The sequence below is a fragment of the Heteronotia binoei genome, chromosome 13 (genome assembly GCF_032191835.1).
Source record: "Heteronotia binoei isolate CCM8104 ecotype False Entrance Well chromosome 13, APGP_CSIRO_Hbin_v1, whole genome shotgun sequence".
NCBI classification, from domain to species: domain Eukaryota; kingdom Metazoa; phylum Chordata; class Lepidosauria; order Squamata; family Gekkonidae; genus Heteronotia; species Heteronotia binoei.
In genome coordinates this window covers 77,015,219-77,035,067 of record NC_083235.1, presented here as the reverse complement: position 1 = coordinate 77,035,067, position 19,849 = coordinate 77,015,219, and the positions used below count along the sequence as shown (strand labels likewise).

General features: G+C 46.4%; 1 protein-coding gene across 2 annotated transcripts in view; it reads right to left on the bottom strand.

Moving 5' to 3' along the window:
• Positions 1–15,203, bottom strand: part of METRNL (meteorin like, glial cell differentiation regulator) — a 39,825-nt gene extending 24,622 nt beyond the window's left edge. The window contains exons 1-3 of one of the 2 annotated variants that reach the window (XM_060252622.1): positions 14,870–15,042; positions 11,837–11,875; positions 6,019–6,410 (exon numbers count right to left, since the gene is read on the bottom strand). In XM_060252622.1, coding sequence (XP_060108605.1) covers positions 6,019–6,410; positions 11,837–11,875; positions 14,870–14,997 — 559 coding nt within the window. In that variant the 5' untranslated portion in view covers positions 14,998–15,042. Of the gene's footprint in view, positions 1–6,018; positions 6,411–11,836; positions 11,876–14,869 lie in introns of both variants that reach the window. The other variant, XM_060252623.1, reaches the window with a different exon arrangement.
• Between the last annotated feature and the right edge of the window lie 4,646 nt (positions 15,204–19,849).

Sequence of the window (19,849 nt, the reverse complement as noted above, 5' to 3'; positions counted from 1 at the left end):
TTAGATTAAACTGTATAAACAATGTGTGAGAAAAAGAGACACTGAAAGACACTTTTAAAAGATGCAAGTGTTGTTCCCCCACTCGGAAGAGTAGCTCTAACATCTAGTACAATTCACCACAATTCCTGATGCTTTTATGGCAAGTTTTCCCTTTGCAGCAGGGTCACCAACTGCAGCTAGTGATGTGGGCTAGAGGGGTGGAAGCACACATTTATAAAGGACACTGGGGTAGATCTAGCAGGATGAAGAATGGTGATTCAAAATGGGGCTCTGTTTTGTCAGCTGCTCTGTGTTATTTGTAACCTGTAATTTTGCTCTTGGATCCTGTGGGCTGACAAGATGCAGCAGGTATTGCACAGTGACCACAGCATGAGGGAGCTCCTGTCTTCTGACAACAGGAGGTCTTAGGCCAACTCTATGAATAGGGCTTTCATTGAATTCCAATGCAACCCTTTGGAGCTCCATAGTTACAGAAGGTGGCAGCATACACAGAAATCCAAGCCATGGCTTCTTTCCATATTTATACACACCCCCCACATACAGAATTCCTGATCCTATCATGTGCTGCATTTGTCCTTCCTTCTTACATCACAATGCTCACATTCAGGCAGGCAGCCGTGTCGGTCTGAAGCAACAGAACCAAGTTTGAGTTCACTGGTACCTTTAAGACCATCAAAGCTTCATTTATACCTTGAATAAAACTTTATTGGTTTTAAAGGGGCCACTGAACTCCAATTTTGTTCCACTGCTCACATTCATCAGTGAACCAGCTGTTCTCATCAGCAGAATTAGCAGCGGCCACAATCCAGACACTCAGCAAATATTCAGAGCATCTCCAATCATAGCAATACAATGCTGGGAAGTTCTCACAAAATCCTACCACAAACTCATTCAACCAACATAGTGAATCAGCAGAACAGATACATTTACATTGGGAATACTATGACCCTTGATATTAACCATTACAAAAGGGGTGGGGAACCTTTTTCCTGCCAAGGGCCATTTTAATATTTATAACGTCATTCGCGGGCCATACAAAATTATCAATTTAAAAAACAGCGCTCTGTCAGGGGACAATGATTCAGGCTGGCAAAATTAATGCAAATAATTGTTTTTCTATTTGAAGTCATGTGGGACGAGCATAATTTGGCACACACCCCTGGCCTGCCACCCTAGGCAAGTGCCTAGATCCAAGGGGTTTTTGTAGAAAAAGTCCAGCAGGAACTCATTAGCAAATTAGACCACATCCCCTAATAGTAGCATATTAGGCCACACCATCTGGGATAATCAAGTGCAAACTGAACTGGTGGTAGCTGGCTCCCACCCTTCACCCTTGCCACCACTTCTTCCCTCCCTCCATGCGGAAACGGCAGCTGCTCTCAGCAGACCTTGAAAGGCACGCATATACCCCAGCAGCAGTCCTTCACAATGCCCACCACTCAGGCTCCCAGAGGGCCAGACCAAGTGATCTCAAGGGCCGCAAACGGCCCTCGGGCCCAATGTTGCCCACCCCTGCATTACAAGAATACATTTTCATTAAGTTCTCATTCTTCAGCAGAGGGACTGTAGCTCACTGGCAGAGCAACTGCTTTGAATTGAAAAGGTCTCAGGTTCCAACCCTGGCATCTCCAGTTTAAAGTATCAGATGCATAATGTCAAAGTTCCCTGCCTGAAACCCGGGAGAGCCTCTGCCAGCCTCAGCAGACAATACTGACCAAGGGTCTAACTATCTGGCAGCCTCATGCATGTGTGCAATGACAGCAAGTTTACCCCCCCCAAACAAGTCTTGAAGTGAAGCAACTGTGGTTTTCACCATACGTTTTTATTTACAGCACATTTCTTGCTATGGCTTCCCTTCTAATGTTCCCATCTTCTCTAATGTGAAAAGATAAATCTGCAGCACCAGCTGATGAATTGCTAAGGAAGAAAGAAATGGCTAATGGGTCAATAGTTTTAGAAACTTGCGTTTACAAGACAGTATTCATTCATAGCTACAAGAAACTTGCTTGGGACTTTTATTTTTTCATGGCTCTATTTGCAAAGCCCAGATTGAACTGGAGAGGAATATAAACTAATAAAACACTGGGTCTACTAATTAAAACCCTGGCACCCTGCCAAGTACTACCATAGTTTGCTGAGGCACTCTGCAGTGTCATGATTCTGGGGCTGCAGAACAGGTTATTAATGTATTAACGAGATGACTGGTAAAACTTTGATTACAGCTGAATTAAGAAAAGAGCAAATAACAAAAGTTGGCTTCAATAAGGTAATTGGGGTATAAGAAAAGATACAAGAATTCGTTTTGTTGTTGGAAATATGACTACAGGAAAAAGTCAGATTGATGAACAGAAAGCTGGGTTAAATGCCATCAAGGCTTCATCCCCTCTTTGGCTTATGCTTTAAAACAATAGGCTCAATACTCAACAAGAAAGAGAGAAGTACCACCTATTTCTCAGGCCAAGATTAATGCAAGACTACATTAAACATACAAATGTAACCCCAACCTCTGCACCTACAATTCTAATAGAGCTGCAATACGCTTTTCCTTCCTCATCTGGTGGTGGAAAGTGCCGTCACGTTGTAGTCCACTTAAAGCAACCCCATCGTGTTTTCCAGGCAAGTGACATTCAGAAGTGACTTGCCCCTGACTGTCTCTGCAGAGCAACCCTGAACTTCCTCAGTTGTCTCCAATCCAAATACCAACCAGGCCAACTCTGCTTCGGTTTCAAGGTCTGATGTGACTGGGCTAGACCGGGGCATCCGGGTCAGGGCTTGCTCATCTTAGTTCTTCCTTTAGAACAGTAAAGTTCATTTTTATTCTTGCTTTACAGGTTGTGGATCTCTTGTTATATGCCTGGAGCTGAATTTCTGGGCCATGTCTACTTCTATTCAAGTACAAGGACACTCCCAAGGAGATGTGCAGCTTCGGAGCAAGGAATAGTCTCCTGACAAGTGGCAGTTTCAAAATCAGGCTCGCAAAGCTAGAAAATGTCCTTCTTGTTTGCAATGTGAAGTCTTCACAGTTGAGAAATCTACTGACAAAATATCTTGTCCGCAGATATCTTTGGCTATCAGCTTGTCTATAGAATCATCTTCATTCTAATCCATTATCGGGCAGCCCCACACAGGATCAAATCAGTTCTCACAGACAAATCTGTTAATTCCAGGCATGAACCCGGTTAAAAGGTGGGCCTGCACAGTCCATTCTCCTTTTCTTACTAAAAGAAAGAAAAGCCTTCACCTTAACTCCAATTAGTTTTGAGATTCAAATACAACTGTCATCACTAATCAACATTTGTTTTTATATCTGATATTCTTAATAGGGATTAAATTGTGCTTAAAAATGCCAGTTCCATGGATGAAAGCAAATCTCAGTTAGTAAAGGTACTAGCATTCAGACAGCGGCTTGTATCCAGCTGTCCCACATCAAGTCCTATCACCACAATTAAACCTAATGCATCTGGAAGAGTTAACTATCAGCGCGTTTATGCCACAACACAGCCTTATGGTCTTTCTATTGACAGTAAAATTCTAGAGGAACCTTCTCCCTTCCAGTTATGGTGCCATTGTACTCAATTTTATTTTTCAAAAGATTACAACCCAGTGCCTTTTTACTAATTAGCTAATGTTTTTAACATAAGACATTTAGGATGTCTTTATCTTTACTTTATTTGATTTATATCCCGCCCTCCCCACCGAAGCAGGCTCAGGGCGGCTCACAACATGAAATCACAACGAACAATAAAAATCCCACAACAATTACAAAAATTTAAAATTCCAAATTTAAAAATAAAACAATCCAAAAACAGTCTGGTGCTAATATCCTTCCAGATAGTTCCAATGGCTTATCTGTAAGGCTGCAGAGGCAATGTGATGGATATATATCCAGAATCTCAAATGTATTATGTTCTAAAAATCAAATTGAAATAACTATTTAAATTTCATTCTATGTTTGTATGTGAAGGTAGGCAAGAAATAAATAAGTGTTCTATGTTTAACAGCTGCTATTTGTAAATGCTCACAGAAGACATGAAAGCCACATTATATACAACATAACTGACTATTATTCTGGGCTTTGGTTGAACTTTGCCCTTGAAGAAGCTCCCTTCAGATCAAACCAATTTCCTTTGGAGCACAGGTAGCATCAGGGTTGACTAAAATTCTTGTAGAAGCGTTCAAGATTCCAAGATACTCAACTTGAGAAGGGTAGGGCAGGCAATGCAACAAAATTGTGTGTCCTGAGAGAGTTGTAATGACAAATGCGCCACCTATCAGCAACTCAAGGTGTTGCAGCTGCATGTAGCAACTGAAACTGATCAGCACACTACGCATAAGACATCACAAGGTCACAAGGTCACAAAAAGCAGACATCTCTAACCAGACACATTGAACTGACACACAGAAAGCCACAATTACTTTGAAGAACAGAACATCTCCCACTTGCCAAAGATGAGGCGTTCTTGATGCATAACTGAATGCTGCCTTTTAAAAAACAGATCACTTTATAAGTTTGTTAAATGATGCAGCAACATGGTACTTTTTATTCTACTCCATTAAAAAAAAGCAAGCAGTATCAGCTGTTCTTGTGAAGCACCAAGCACGGACTCTGAAAACTACATACTGAAAGCAATCATGTCAGCCTGTCTCTGCAGACATGCTCAATAAATGGATTTGTCTAAAAGTGTACAAAGTCTCCTAACTCCCATCACACCAGCTATAAAAGTTATGTGCTATAGGAGTCTTATCTGTATGATCCATATCAGTAGTTTTCTGGACAATCTTCAAGTTCAACACAGTTTCCAGAGTGAAGGATCACAGCATAAAGATGCAGAACTTTGTAAATAAATAGTTTGAAAATGTCTATGTGTGAAAAATATTAACCAACACATACACATTTAGATGATATCACTGTACACCCACAGCTCTGAAAGCAAGACGGACCTTACTCAAGGGAGAACATGGAAGAGTAACAAATAGTTCAGCAAATAGGCAGACCAAGCCTGAGGATGAAACCAGCACGACAAAAGCAATGGGAAAAGGAAGGGAGTTGCCTGCCACCTGTTTAACTGCGGTTGTTGCAGCACTTGCCTTTCTCAGCACAACAGGTACTGCAGCACAAGTGTGTATAATTGTCACATAAAGGCATATGCCATTCTCTGCTCCTAATGGATATTCCTGTAGGAAGTTTGTCATGTGATGTTGTCCTAAACTCACAATGGAGGGACCTCCTTCTAAACCACCTTTGTGCTATCACCATGATTCGGAAGCTACCTAACACTTCTAACCTGTACGCAGAGGGAAGGAGAGGGAAGGACGTCTGATAAACATCACATTGTCATTTTCAACTGAACAAGTGAAATGGTGACCACATACTTGCTATGAGGGCAACGAGTACACAAGACCATTAAGAGTGAAAGTTAAAATACAGTTTTAAAAAATAGAAGTATGTGCCTTTACTACATCCAAGGAATACTTCCTTAGCAGAAGAGACCCTGTTGTTTTTTGTTGTTCAGTTGCACAGTTGAGTCTGACTCTTTGAGAACCCATGGACGAAGTCACATCAGGCCCTCCTGTCTTCCACCATCCTCTGAAGTCTGCTCAAATTCATGTTATAGTACAACTCTCACAGCCAAACGTTACTACTGGGAAAACCATCACTTTGACTATAAGGACTTTAGCTGGCAGGGTGATGTCTCTACTTTTTATTATACTGCCCAGGTTCACCATAGCTGTCCTCCCAAGGAGCAAATGTCTTTTAATTTCATGGCTACAGTCACCATCTGCAGTGATCTTAGATCCCAGAAATGTGAAGTCTGTCACGACTTCCATATCTTCCCCTTCTATTTGCCAAGGAGTGATGGAGCCGGATGCCATTGTTACTTAAGGATAAATAGCCGTCATGCCTTCCCTACAACTTCCCACTGCCAGAAAACAAGTAAAAATACTACTCTTTACATATTTATTTTGGACACACATTAAGCATTTGAGATCAGAACAGTTAAGTGTCTTACCACTTACCATAAATCATGTGCAAATCTGATGCTGTTCCCTTGTTTATCAGTTCATACTGGAAGCCTGTAATCTTCCGACTAATGTCCTGCTGAGGGGTGGCCTCAACAAAGAGTCTACTCTGCTTGTAGCTGAAGCAATGCAGTCTCGTGGGAATATGGTTTCCATCTCCGAACAGTAATTTCAATTCTCCAGTTTTTTCCAAATAAATATTTGCTCCTGCAGAGTCTTTAAGGGGTTTTATGCAAACAGTCCAATGTTTGGAAGAAGAAGAAGGGAAAATATTAGGTCGCAAGTGGATTATCAGCGCTCCTGTGGGATACATCCATTCTATGGTTCCTTCAGAACAGCGGAGGTAGACCTGTTCAACGTCTTTTTTGTGAGATTCGTGTGTTAATCCACTGGGGAGAAAAGACAAGAAGTCATTGTAAGAATGCACGCATTTTATTTGAAAACAGTACATACTCTTTGGAGTCAGAGAAATTATGGGAATTCCTACGAAGACTGTGAAATGTTCCAGTGAAGTGTGCCTTCTGGCTGACCTTCTTAACTATTATGAATTCAAGAGTTGGTGCTTCTCTCAAAATCACTTAAATTTTCATTAATTGAAACTTTGTAGGATACCCACAAAGTTCAGCTTGTACATATTGATGAATAGCCAAACAGAAGTGATATAGCCAAAATCATCCATGAAATCGGTGGTTGAGTAGAAACTTTGAGCCTCGAGTCTAGACCTGCACTAGGATCACACTGGTCACCATAAGCTCCTAGCACCTGTGTCTTGCTTCTAGCAGAGAATTCCAACAAACAAAAAGGGGAGAGATTTCAAGCATTTCCCTTGTGTTGCTGCAGACCTCCAACTCCTCCTCATAATGCTCCCTTGGGAGTCACCTGCCCCCCAGGAACAGCATTTCAGGAAGCATTTGGGGCTGCAGAAGAAGAAGAAGGCAGAAGGTTGAAGGAAATACCTTCTATCCATGGAAATTACTATTAATTCATTGGCTAACAGCACAATCTAGGGAGGGGGGCAGAAAGTCTTTTGGGAGCAGACGAGCCACTACGTGGGCACAGGCAGGGTGTGCACAGACGTATGACCGATGCCACCACAGTGGAGGAGAGTTTTGAGGGCAGGCGGCCGCCCAAGCGCTGCTCTGCCCAAGGGCAGCGGTGCCTGAGGGCTGCGCCCGAGTGCAGGCGGAAGTGAGGCGGAGCAGGGAGTGGAGTTGGGGGCGTGGCCAGGCTTAGGCCGCTACCTGAGCAGTTTGACTCATGACACACACACCCCGAGAGGCGCAGCATCATGCCGGCAAAAATAGCGGCGTGTCCATAGGCACTCATTGAAACCAAAAACAAAGATCACCTCCGCTGCTGTGGAAGCTCGCAAACCCCTTAGGGAGCGGCGTGATTGCCTCAACAATCCCCTCGCACCTGGGCCTGGCGAGCCCCCTCCCTGGCACCCAATCACGGCCCCCACTCCTAGAAATACTTCCGCTCTGCCTCGCACAACTCAGTTGTTAGGGACAGGTTCGTGTGGCAGGAAGCTCTGCCAGGCAGCTTCCGGCCATATAGACTTAGAGTGAGGGACAGGCAGGCACGTTGGTGACGGGTTTTGCCCTGCACGGTTGCTTCGACAGTATCTTTGACTTGCAAGAGGGAGAGAGAGGTCTCTTCCCTGGGGCTAACTGCTCTTGTCTCCAGGTCTCCACAGGTTCCAGGCTCCCAGAGGCTCTGCATGCGAGGACTGTTGCCCATGGCTGGGTAAATTCCACTGCCCCCCCGGCCTCCCCCTCTCCTCGCTCTCGACCGCTTGGTGTGCAAGCATCTCTGGCACTTGAACCAGGCTCCGGCAGGGGACATTTGCTGACCCCGCTTGCCTGTGCTGCCGTCTGTACTCTTCCCTTGGTCTGCCCTCTGCCGCATTCCCAACCCCTGGAAGGGAAGAGTGTGTGTGTGGCAGCTGCCCCGATGCGGGGAGGTGGTTCAGAGACTATCCCTTTAAGAGAGCACCAGGCTGAAACTCAGTCTGCTCTTCCAGCCGCCGCCCCCTGCAGGTACTTTTGATCTCTGTCTCCGTTTTGCAGGTGGGATTCCAACACAGAGGCTTCTGCATGTGTTGCTCCACCGCCCCCCACTCCCTCAGCTGTTTCTGCCCGCCGCTCTGAATGGAGCCCCACCCACGGCAAGACTGCCCAGCGCACACCAGGGAGACTGCTGCACTCTGTTCCGGAAAAAATAAAGTCTGAGCTGTGCCATCTGTTGTCTCTCCTGCTTGGCATCTGCTGCACATTCTGTAGGCCACCCCCCCCCCCTTCTGTCAGTGGCCTCTCCGAGGGAATGCCTGGGAGGGTGGGCAGACTTGGTTTGGGGGGGGAGACAACAGTCTATGAGCCGCCACGCTGCCCCCCGCGTGGCTGGACACGGGAGGGGAGTGCCGCCCCTTAGCCTGCCCGGGCCGACAGCCTACCCAACCCCACAGGGCTGTTGTGCGCAGGGTACTAAGGGGGGGCTGATGAAGTGGATTCAGAGTTCTGCAGCTGATGCACTCACACTCTGAGCTCTGCGGCCCCTGGGGGAGGTGTTCCATGCACATGGCAGGAGGCGTCAGGGCAGCACAGGGGGTCTCTGGGTGGGAAAAGCACATGGATCACAACAGAAAATAGCAATATAAAATGCTCTGAGCCTAGGAAATCATGAACCCACTGGGCACTGTAAGCTTCTCCCCCCACCCCAGGTCTACTCAGAATGGTAGTGTCTCTCCAGTGTAATGTCCCCCTTTGGTTGTGGGTTTCCACGTTAGGTGACTTACTCAGGAACCTGTTCTCAGGTCGATTCAGCAGAGACAACCTGACTCAAAACATCAACCACCATTTATTAGTAAAAAAGAAAATTCCAGCAAGATAGCATACAAACCCTGGAAAGTGAAACTACTTGAGCTCCATTCCATTGAAATACATTGCTGCACAAAGTTGCAAAGAAAATGTGAAATGGATTTTCCATTAAGGTCTCTGGGCCCAGATAAACTACTCTGGGACTGGAATGACAACCCCCCTGAGTGGAATGATGGTCCCTGTGAGTAGCAGAAGCATTCTGGGAATGGAATGAGGGGTCCCAGAGTGGCATTCCATTCCCAGAACACTGCTGCCACTCCCAAGGGCTGTCATTCCACTCTGCGTCTTAGTCATTCCATTCCCAAAACACAGATTCTATTGCTGGGGTGAAGACTATCATTCCAGTCCCAGACAACTGCTGCTAGAATTGGTCCCAGAGTAGTCTATCTGGACCCTTAATGGAAAATCCATTCCACATTTTCTTTGCAATTTTGCAAGCTCAGAAGAGCTTCCTGTGGAAGCAGGCAAAGGCAAGGCTAAGGGAGCTGGGAACTTCAGCAGGGGGAGGACAGGAGGGGGAGAAAAGAGCTACAGCTGGATTGAAGCCCTGGGCAGGCCAGTTCCATCCCACAGGCCATAAATTTAACCAGGGCCTTTTTTGTAGAAAAAAAATCCCAGCAGTGACTCATTTGCATATTAGACCACACCCCTGATATCACCATTGTTTTGCTCAGGATGTTTTTTGTAGAAAAAGACCAGCAGGAACTCATTTGCATATTAGGCCGTAACCCCTGACACCAAGGCAACTGGAACTACATTCTTGTGCATTCCTGCTCAAAAAAAGCCCTGAGTTTAACAACAACTTTAATGTATGATTATATAATTTCCAGTGCGTTGCCAATGGCTGAAATATCAGTGGGAAAGTCTATGAGAAGAAAATTTATCAAAGTTTTCTTATTGGTGAAAAAAAATGAGTGGCAGTGGAGCTTTCTTTGCAGGCAGTTATATCGCACATGTTATAAAGGGGGGAAAGTACAGTTGGAAGGATTAAGTCCTGTTTTAAGGGATGACCCAAAATATACTTCATATTGATGCTGTTAAGTTGATTTGGCTAAATAACTCAAGACCTAATTAAAGCTGCTGCTCACTAAAAAGGAAAAGAGATTTATGAGACAACTATATCTTTGCACTAAAAAGTCACAATATTATTTCCAAGGTGTTAGGCATGAAACTAAGGTCAGGGGCCTGTCTATCTGCGGGACCACCTTTCTCCACATGCTCCCCAGAGAGCACTGCATTCAGGGACAAAAAAATCTATTGTCCATTCCTGGACCAAAGGAGGCTAGGTTACGTTCAACGCGAGCTAGGGCCTTCTCAGTGGCAGCACCAGAATTGTGGAATGCTCTCCCAGAGGCCATAAGGGCCCTGCAAGATCTTTCCACTTTCTGCAGGGCCTATAAGACCGAATTGTTCCGACAGGCCTTTGATATCTAACCGGAAGAGAACTGCCACCCAACATCATCTAGAGTACTAGGTGATCACCGTCAGAAAAGAAGAACTCGCTTATATTGTAGTGACACAGCACCACAAAATGTTTTTAAAATCTTAAATTGTAATTATGTTTTATTGGTTTTTATTGGTTTTAACTTGTGAATATGAATGTTGTCAGCTGTCCTGAGCCCACTTGTGGAGAGGGCGGGATAGAAATTTAAAGTAATAAATAAATAAATAAACAAACTGGTATCCAACAACCATGGCAACAAAAAAAGGCTACTATTTTAATGACATCTATAGAAATATTAGTTGCACTGACTGAATGGAAAACAGAAACTTTTCTGTGACCCCTAAATCTACATAGTAAGAGCAACTCCCAGCTAATCTCACAATCCTCCTAGTTATGCTAAAATCCACCCCCCTCCATGTTTTAAGCAATCTCACATTACAATTCGCTGAAAGATGAACTACAGCAATCCATATTGTCATTGTCACTTAAGGCAATTTCTGCACTGCCCCAGCCAAAGGGATCCAATCTCTGCCCACATGACATGGAGACCATAGTGTACAGCTCATTTTAGGCAAGTCATTTCCCACCCTTCTTGATATTTCCAACTGACAAGTCATATTCCAAAGGTACTTGAGAGTACAGCTGAAGAACAGCCAGCATAAAGACGATTCATGGAGCATTTTCTTTGGCTCTGAGGTAAGAAATACTGCCAGCATTTGTCAGTGGGAAATCTAAGGCAAGACACAGCTCAGAATCATTAGTATAAATGGGAAACATTTTAAAACTCAGCACAATCATTCTCACACAGAAATGGAAAACAAAACAAAACAGGCAATGCCCTCTTGATGGACATGAATATGGTAATACGGTTGCCACATTTTGTGGTCAATCTGTTGTTTCATCACAAGCAGGAACAAGAAACCTGCTGCGGTGGTATTGAGAGGCCTATGAAGTCAAGTAGGAAGAAAATACATTTAAAAGTAGGACGGCCCTTTACAAACCTATTATGATTACAAGTGTCTTGGGAGGCTCACAACCCAAGTATTTTATTATGAAGCATGATTACTATAGCTTAAATAATGTTGTCGCTAATGCACAGCATCTGCTCACAAGCTGCAGGCAGTGCTTTATGCCTCACCTGTCTGCAGTGACCTCTAAGGGGCCAGCTCAGACACAGTCAGAGAGCAGCTTGTTTTGCCACGCAGCCGTGTACCTGTGTGCCATCTGCACACCTGCTGATTCCACAGCAGTTTCTGTCACTTCAACAGCACTTCACAGGGTGAAGCAAAAGCTTGTAAGGCCAGTACATACGATACATTTCTCAATGGGATCCTTTACACAGAAGTGAGATGACACGAAGAAACAAGCTGTTTTGGACTGTAAGAAGTCAAACACATTTTAAAGGGAACAAGCAGTACAAAGCAGACAACTCTGACAGAAATCAACTGCATGATGCTAGACTGGGCCCAAAGTGCCTTCCTGAGTGAAGCATTACCAGATTGCCCCAGGATATGCGAGGCTCGACTGCCCCAAGCTAAAAAGAAAGAAAACTAGCTTCCATGTCCATTGATTTTTAAGAATGACTGTACACACAGGTAGGTACTGAATTACATTTGGATGTGACTCTTCTTTCACAACTTCACAACAACCCTGCAAAGTAGATTAGGTCAAGAGTATGACATTACCAGGGCCACCCAATAAATTTCACATTCTAGAACCTGGCATTCCCATGTACAAACCTATCACTGGCTCTTCGTTCAGTAGCATCATTAAGCTGGTTAAGTAATGGCAACAGATTAGCAGGTCGCAGTGCTACTACCTTGGACCTCTGGAGAGGCAGAGCTCAGTTTGCTCTCTATATGAAGTTTTATTTTCTCCTTGATTCAGACTGGGAAACATGATTTAGACCAAAACAACCTTTTTTTTTTAAGTTTACTGATTTCTGAAAATAGGTGGTTCTCTTTTGCAAGTATCACAAAGATGTGCCCCTGAAAGTAAGACCACCTGGTGACAGATGAGGAGCATGTTGGGGCTGCCCTACAACAGGGAAGAGAACAAATTTGCTCACCTACATCCTCTGGGGTTGGCCTTGATAACAGAACTGCTAAGCCCAAGAGAGACTGCATTCATTAATACATTATGCTAATGAAAGCTGGGGCAGGGCAGTGGCTCCAGAGACTTCATTACAGATGAGGAAATCCCAGCTTCAGTCTGTCAAAAATGCCCAGCCCAGCCGAGGGCAAGACCCTCTCACCAAGCTCCAAATCTGCATAGAAAGATAATTATACTGACCTACCTTGCAGGGCTGTTGCAAAGAGTTAGTGCACATTAAGCTTTTTGAACACTCCTGTAAATATTATTGCAGTGACTAACAGTTAGCCAGAATACAAGGCTGGGTTTCAACCAGGGAAATGTCGAGTCAAGTCTCAGTTGGCCTTGGATTGAATAGGTCTCAAAGGCTTGGGAAAGTAAGCATTAGTGTGTGTTGTGGGGGGACAGGGGAACAAATCATCCCATAAGGATGCCAGGAATAATCTAACGCTTCTCTGGGTACATTCATCCGCCTGCAATCAGAGACAGGCCTAAGTGTGTGTTCTTGGGTAGTAGCCACACTAGCATTAACCAAAGTTACTTCCAAGTGAGCTTAGGATACAGACTTTTCAAGCAACCCCATTTCAAGCAAACTGTATTACTAGGAATACAGCACTGAAGCCATTAAACTGTAACCATGTGCCCCAAACCAGTTGTACGTTTAGGACATGGGCCTTCTTCTAAGAATGTCTGATAACATTCAGCAAGCTTCTCATGTCACTATCTTTCCAGATAATGCAAATGTTTGCTACTGAGCAGTCAGACTTTATCATTTACTTATTTGTCATGAATTTAAGGGTGCACACTAACTTTTACTAAGAAATGTGCAATTTTTTAAATATAAACCGTCATAACTTATCTGGAATGTTTTAAAAAGCAGATTTTCCCCTCCACCAGTTATCAGCAAAAAAATAGTTAGAAGGATTTCATGCCATTCCCCCAAATACCCAGCTATTCCTTGCCTGAATGACCCAATTTAAAAAACAACAACACGACAAGGGCAATGAAGTTCATCACTGCTGCCCTGTTTTAAATATGCCCCCAAGAGCCAAATACAGGCTGCATATTTATTTAACCTAGCAGCGGTTTGGAAACCCTTTCCAAAGTTAAATCCCTCAAATTTGGAAAGCCCTAAAAACACATTGCAATTTCTACAGTGGATTAAAGGGGAAGAGGCTGGGTTTAGAAACTAAAGAGCTTTAAAAGATTTCACAATCATAAAGATTAGCATAGCTGCGGCAGTCAGAGCAAAATTGCCCCGAGCTCGGCTGATTTCCATCTCAAGTGGCAAGAGCGATGTTGTGCCACAGGTGTAATGGAGACGGGTCTAGAGCAGCGTCTTCTTTCCGAGGAGCATTGCACAACGACAGGTGCTGCGCGGAAGGTGAACTCCAGAAGTCAAGGAATGCGGCCGTCCTCGTAAAGCCGCCTTTCCACTTGAGGAGCAGCTGGCAGCTGCACGCAGCAAAGCCCAAGCCTCGAATCTAGACGAGGATTCTCCTCCCCCTCGCAATTCAGCAGGAACCCCCGAACCCCCGGCCCCAACCGATCCAAAGCCGTCCTCGACCTCGCGTGAAACAAAGGCAGGCAGCTCAAACCCCCCCCCCCCCCCCAGCGCGCCTGCTTCCACAAGCGGGCCCAACGCTCCCCAAGCCCCGTCCCTCGCCGAAGGAGGGCTCGCGAGTCGGTGGCGGCACAAGGAAGGCAGCGCTCGAGCGCAGGTCCCGGCCGGGCCGGCAGCGGGGGGGGGGGGGGGGGCTTGCACCGCGGGCAGCCGAAAAGCGGCGACGTTTGTCTGTTAAATGCCCCCCCCCCCTGTCGACTGAGCAGCTGCTCCTCCCCCGACTGCCCGGGCATCTCCCCCCGGCTGCTCTCCCTTGCATTGGCTACCAACAGCGAAAGACAAGGAAACTTTCTTCTTTCCCCATCAGCAGCCTCGGGGGAGCCCGCGCCCCTCCCGCCCTCCTTTGCACGACGCCCCTTCCTCGCCGCAGCCCCTGCTTGGAGGACTGCTCCGGGGCGCGAGGGCGAGGGCCCGGCTTTTGCCTCCCCCCGGCTCCCGCGAGGCCAGCCAGAGTGCAGGCGCGGCGGCCAGAAGCCTGCCTGCCTGCCTGCCTTCGCTCCAAGGCTGCGAGGAGCCGGGCGCAAGAGCAGAGGGGCGCGAGGAAGAGGAAGAGGCGGAAAGGGCAGCTTCGCCGCCTCCGGTCTGGTGCCAAGAACCCCCCCCCCCCCGCTCGGAAAAGAAGTCTTCGCGGGCGCCGCGCAAGGAGCGGGGAGAGTGTCGCTTGCAACTGCTGCAAAAGCTTCGGGAGCTCCTGCTGGGAAGCGAGCGGGGATCTGCCCGGACAAAGCCCAGCGTTGCTGACAGCGCGCCCCGAGCGCCCAAGCGGGCTTCCCAGCGCCCCCCCCCCCCCCAAGATGCCCGCCGGGCTCTCACCTTCCCCGCCAGTTGCACAGGTCGCCCGAGTACTGCGCCGTGCAGCGCCTGTCCAGCGCCAGCAGCCCCAGCAAGAGCAGCAGCGGCGAAGGCGGCAGGAGCAGCCCGGACCCCGGGGCCCCCCGCATGGTCCCCGCCGGGCCGCTCGAGAAGGGCTCCCCCAGGCGAGGCGAGGCGAGGCGAGAGGCAAGCGGCCGTCCCCTGCCCTACATGGCGAGGAGAAGCCCCGGCCGGCTTAAGGCGCCCCGCGCGAGCCCATCCCCGCCGACCCGCTCCCCGCCCAGCGCCGCACTTCTCCTCCCGGCCGCCGCTCGAGCCGCCCTGCAGACTGAGCGAAGGGCGGAGAAGCCTCTCGCCGGAGGAGCCGCCCACTCCGCGCTGGCGTCCAAAACCCGGACTGGAGTCTCAGCGAGGCAGAATCCACTTGCTGCTGCCCTTCGCGGTCGGCTCACGAGAGGCCTCTCGCTGCAACAGGCTTCAAAACGTCCTTGCTGCTCGTCGTTGTGAAATCGCTGCCTAGACAAGACCTCAGCCTGCAAAACGGCACCACTTAAACTACTATTTATGCATTTAGATATCCGAACGCGCTTTCTTCTTCCAAATGAGACCCAAAACGATTGACATAATATTTATTTTCTTTTCACAACAACCGTCCTGTAAGGTTGGCTAGGCTGTGAGAGAATGGCCGCCCAAGCGTCGAGACAGTGGCCGCTGCAATAAAAAGGCCAGAGTGATGCGGGGAATTATGAGGAAGGGAACTGAAAACAAATCAGCCAGCAGCGGCGGCCTGGCCAGAGCGTCAGGGTGAAGTGGGCCCCCTTAAACGTTAGAAAATGTGTTTAAAATACTAATGACCTTTTAGTAACTTGAAAATATAATAGAAGTTCCAATATTATTACTGTAATGCAACCAAAATTTATGTTGTATCACTATTTTAATGAAAAAAATTAATAAAATCATTTTGATGATACTTTATATTTAAGAATATAATAAATAACTCTGAAAAAAAATTCTGATTTGGGTTGTGAAAAAAAAATCTGATTTGGGTTATGGGAGGCCAATGCATACGTTATATAGACTCATTATATAGGATCATTACTATTGCTATTGCACAATTAAGCTTAGCTGGGAATTAGGGATGTGCAAAAAAAAACATTCGGTAGTACACGGATTAGGAAATATGCGGGGGGGCATACGGAATCCCGTATATTTCTGAATTCCGTAGTTGGAATAGCTGCATATACGGTAGATGCGCAGCTATTTCTGAATATACGGCCCCATTATACCCTATGGGCCATTGAAATCAATGGCAAATAGGGTATATTTGAAGCCACCTGGAGGGGAGGGGGTTTGAGGGAGAGCCCCCAAATTTGCAGGGGACCTGCAGGAGACTCTCCCCTCCAACCCCCCCAAGTCCCAAAAAGATTGAGCCAGGGGGTCCAATTCCTGGGGCACCCAAAGCCAAACCTAACTTCACACCAGAGAATCTCTATAGGACCCAAATGCACTATATACATCTATCTACTCTATGAACCCTGCCACACAAAACACAATCTGCTCAAGGCTGCAGCAAACCCAGATGCCAGCTCTCCAGCCCTGCCACAAAGAACGCGGGGAGAGCTGGCCAAGCACAACAAGCATGCTGGCTCTGGGTCTCTCAGCCAGGTGCCAGCTTCCCTGCCCCAGAACACACAATCTACAGATGCCAGCTCTCCAGCCCTGCCCCAAACAACATGGGGAGAGCTGGCCAAGCACAACAGGTCTGCTGGTTCTGGGTCTCTCACCCAGGTGCCAGCTTCCCTGCAACAGAACACACAATCTACAGATGCCAGCTCTCCAGCCCTGCCCCAAACAACACGGGGAGAGCTGGCCAAGCACAACAGGTCTGCTGGTTCTGGGTCTCTCACCCAGGTGCCAGCTTCCTTGCCACAGAACACACAATCTACAGATGCCAGCTCTCCAGCCCTGCCCCAAACAACATGGGGAGAGCTGGCCAAGCACAACAAGCCTGCTGGTTCTGGGTCTCTCACCCAGGTGCCAGCTCCCCCCCCCCAAAAAAAAAAAACAGGAACAGGGACAACAGGAGAAGGCCAAGAAACTCAACTGTTTAAAAAGTGGCCTTTTAAACAATGAAAATTAGGCCAAACAGCCCCCCCAAGAACCAGAAGAGAAAAGGAACAACAGCAGCACAACACAGCAGCAACAAATCAAAAACAGAATCCTTTTAAAACAGTAAAAAACTTAACTTTTAACAATACAGGAACTTTACCAACCCCTCCCCCCCAAAAAAGCCTTCACCCTAACCCCAAGAAATCCAAGCCACCCAAATCAGGAAAAGTAAAAGGACACTGCACTTTTAAAAGTCCTCTCACTAAAGTAAGATATGGGCAAATTGGCAAAAAAAAAAACCACCCCAGGCCCCCTCCCCCAGCACTACCCCCTAACCCCAAATAAGCTACCCACCACCCAAATCTAGATAAGTAAAGGGACTCTGAGTCTTAAAAAGTCCTTTTACCAACTCAAATAAAAACAAGAACCCCAAGACTGTCTTACCTTAGACATCTTCTCTACTCCAGGCAAGTCTGGTAAGGCTGAGAGAGAGCAGCAGCAGCTGAGGCCAAGGGCCAGCACAGCACAATCTCTCTCTCACACACCAACACAGCAGCAATGGAGGAGTCTAGCCAGGCAGACTCCTTAAAAAGGTTCTCTGGCCCTACAGAGAGCAGTTTCAAAAAATAGCACTTCTCTGTGATTGGCCAGACAACAGTGCTTACTTGGATACCCAAGTAAGCAAAAGATCAAAAGAACAACAATGTTGCTGATGGCTGGGGGATCAGCTACACAACAGCCCTGCAAAGCATGCTTTGGATTGGCTGCTGGGGCTCCTCTTCCCCCTCCCCCCCCCCCCCGATCCCAGGGAGGCTATGGGAGAGGCGGGAAACATCTGAACATCTGAAGCTGCCTTATACTGAATCAGACCCTTGGTCCATCAAAGTCAGTATTGTCTTCTCAGACTGGCAGCGGCTCTCCAGGGTCTCAAGCTGAGGTTTTTCACACCTATTTGCCTGGACCCTTTTTTGGAGATGCCAGGGATTGAACCTGGGACCTTCTGCTTCCCAAGCAGATGCTCTACCACTGAGCCACCGTCCCTTTCACCCTCACACCAAAATTATTGTTTATAACCCATTATCGGTTTGAGCACTAAGAATGAAATTGTTGTTGTTGAACTGCCTGGGTCCTCACATCTCTTTGATCACACATAAGAGATTTTGCTGATAAGGAAGGCACAAGGGTTGGGTGGGTGCTGTGGGCCCTCCCAGACAGACCTTTACTGGAGTGGTGGCAGCCAGTAGGGGAAAACCCCTCCCTGGTCCCTGCTGGGGTGTGGCATGAGGTCACACAGAAGTCCAGAGGTCAAATGTCAAAACAATAGAAGCTAGCCCAAATGAGCATAACCTTCAGCAAAAGCATGAAGTATAAAATTGCAACAAATATAAAATTTGTAGCACTTGCCCGCCATGTGTACTAAAAATTCTGGCATCCAACAGACTTAATGACAAGGCATATGATAACCTTTATGAACTTTATAAAGTCATCTGCATACTATCAGTTACTCAAGTCCAACGTGAGAGGACATTTTCAAAGCTAAGAAATTCCCTGTTTGAGGAGAATTAGATGCAGAAACAATTATTGACAGATCTGCACAATCATCTTAATCATCTTAATGCTCTTAATACAGTGGACTGCATGAAATATGCTTTTGAACTAGCTGTTAATGTGTAAAATGTTCAGTACAAGCAAACTATTTAAAAATATACACCATCTATTTAAAATTTAAAAAATTAAAAATTCAATTATAACAATGTGTATTTTCATTTAGTATCTTCTGTATACTGCTGGTAATATGTACAATATATGTACACTGTAATTACTAAATATATACTTTTATTTTGTAAAAGCTTTAATTGTACCTTTTCCCACTGATATATTTTTTTAAAAAATTATTTATTTTAAAAATGAGATGATAGCTTTATAGTTGTGTAAACTTCTTTCATGTCACCCCTCATTCGACGTTTCTCCAAGCTAAAGGGCCCCAACCGCTTTAACCTTTCTTCATAGGGAAAGTGTTCTAACCCTTTAATCATTCATATCTTTTTTGAGGTGTGGTGACCAGAATTGCACACAGTACTCCAAATGAGACCTCCTGGCAACCAATATTTTTAGACCCAGTCTGCCACTGTCAGCCAGTATCATAATGCCCCTGTATAAATCAATGGTGCAGTCTCATTTGGAGTACTGTGTGCAATTCTAGTCACCACACCTCAAAAAAGATATAGCATTGGAAAAAGTACAAAAAAGAGCAACTAGAATTATTAAAGGGTTAGAGCACTTTACCTATGAAGAAAGGTTAAAGCGGTTGGGGCCCTTTAGCTTGGAGAAACATCGGGCTTTTTCACACAGTCTATGTATTCCGGTATGGAAGCTGGTCAGTTACTGAACAGTAACGGGTTTCTGCTGGCATTTCAGACAGACCCGATTCAGTAACTGGCTGCTACCGGAATACTCTCACCTTTTCACACACTCCCGTGGCTGTCCCGGTAGTGAGGCGTGCCTGAGTCGTTACAAACAAAGAGCAGCTTCTTCCACTTTTCAACCCCTCCTTCCGGGTTGAAATCGCTATGGGGTGCTGTGTGAAATGTCCAGTATCTAACCCGGGAGCAGTTTTCGCGCCCTTTTTCGCCAGCCGGCGCGCGCGATCTTCAGCTTTTTTGGGGGGGAACGTCCGGCTAAGATCGCTATAGCACTATAGCGACGTATCACAACAGCATCACCATAGGGATACCTGGGCTCCATTAAGATGCCAGATATCGCCACCGCTGAAACCTGGTAACTTATCTCAATAGAGCCTAGCCATCTCTATGGTGTTGCTGTTGTGATACGTCGCTATAGCGCTATAGCGATTTTAGCCCGACGTTCCCC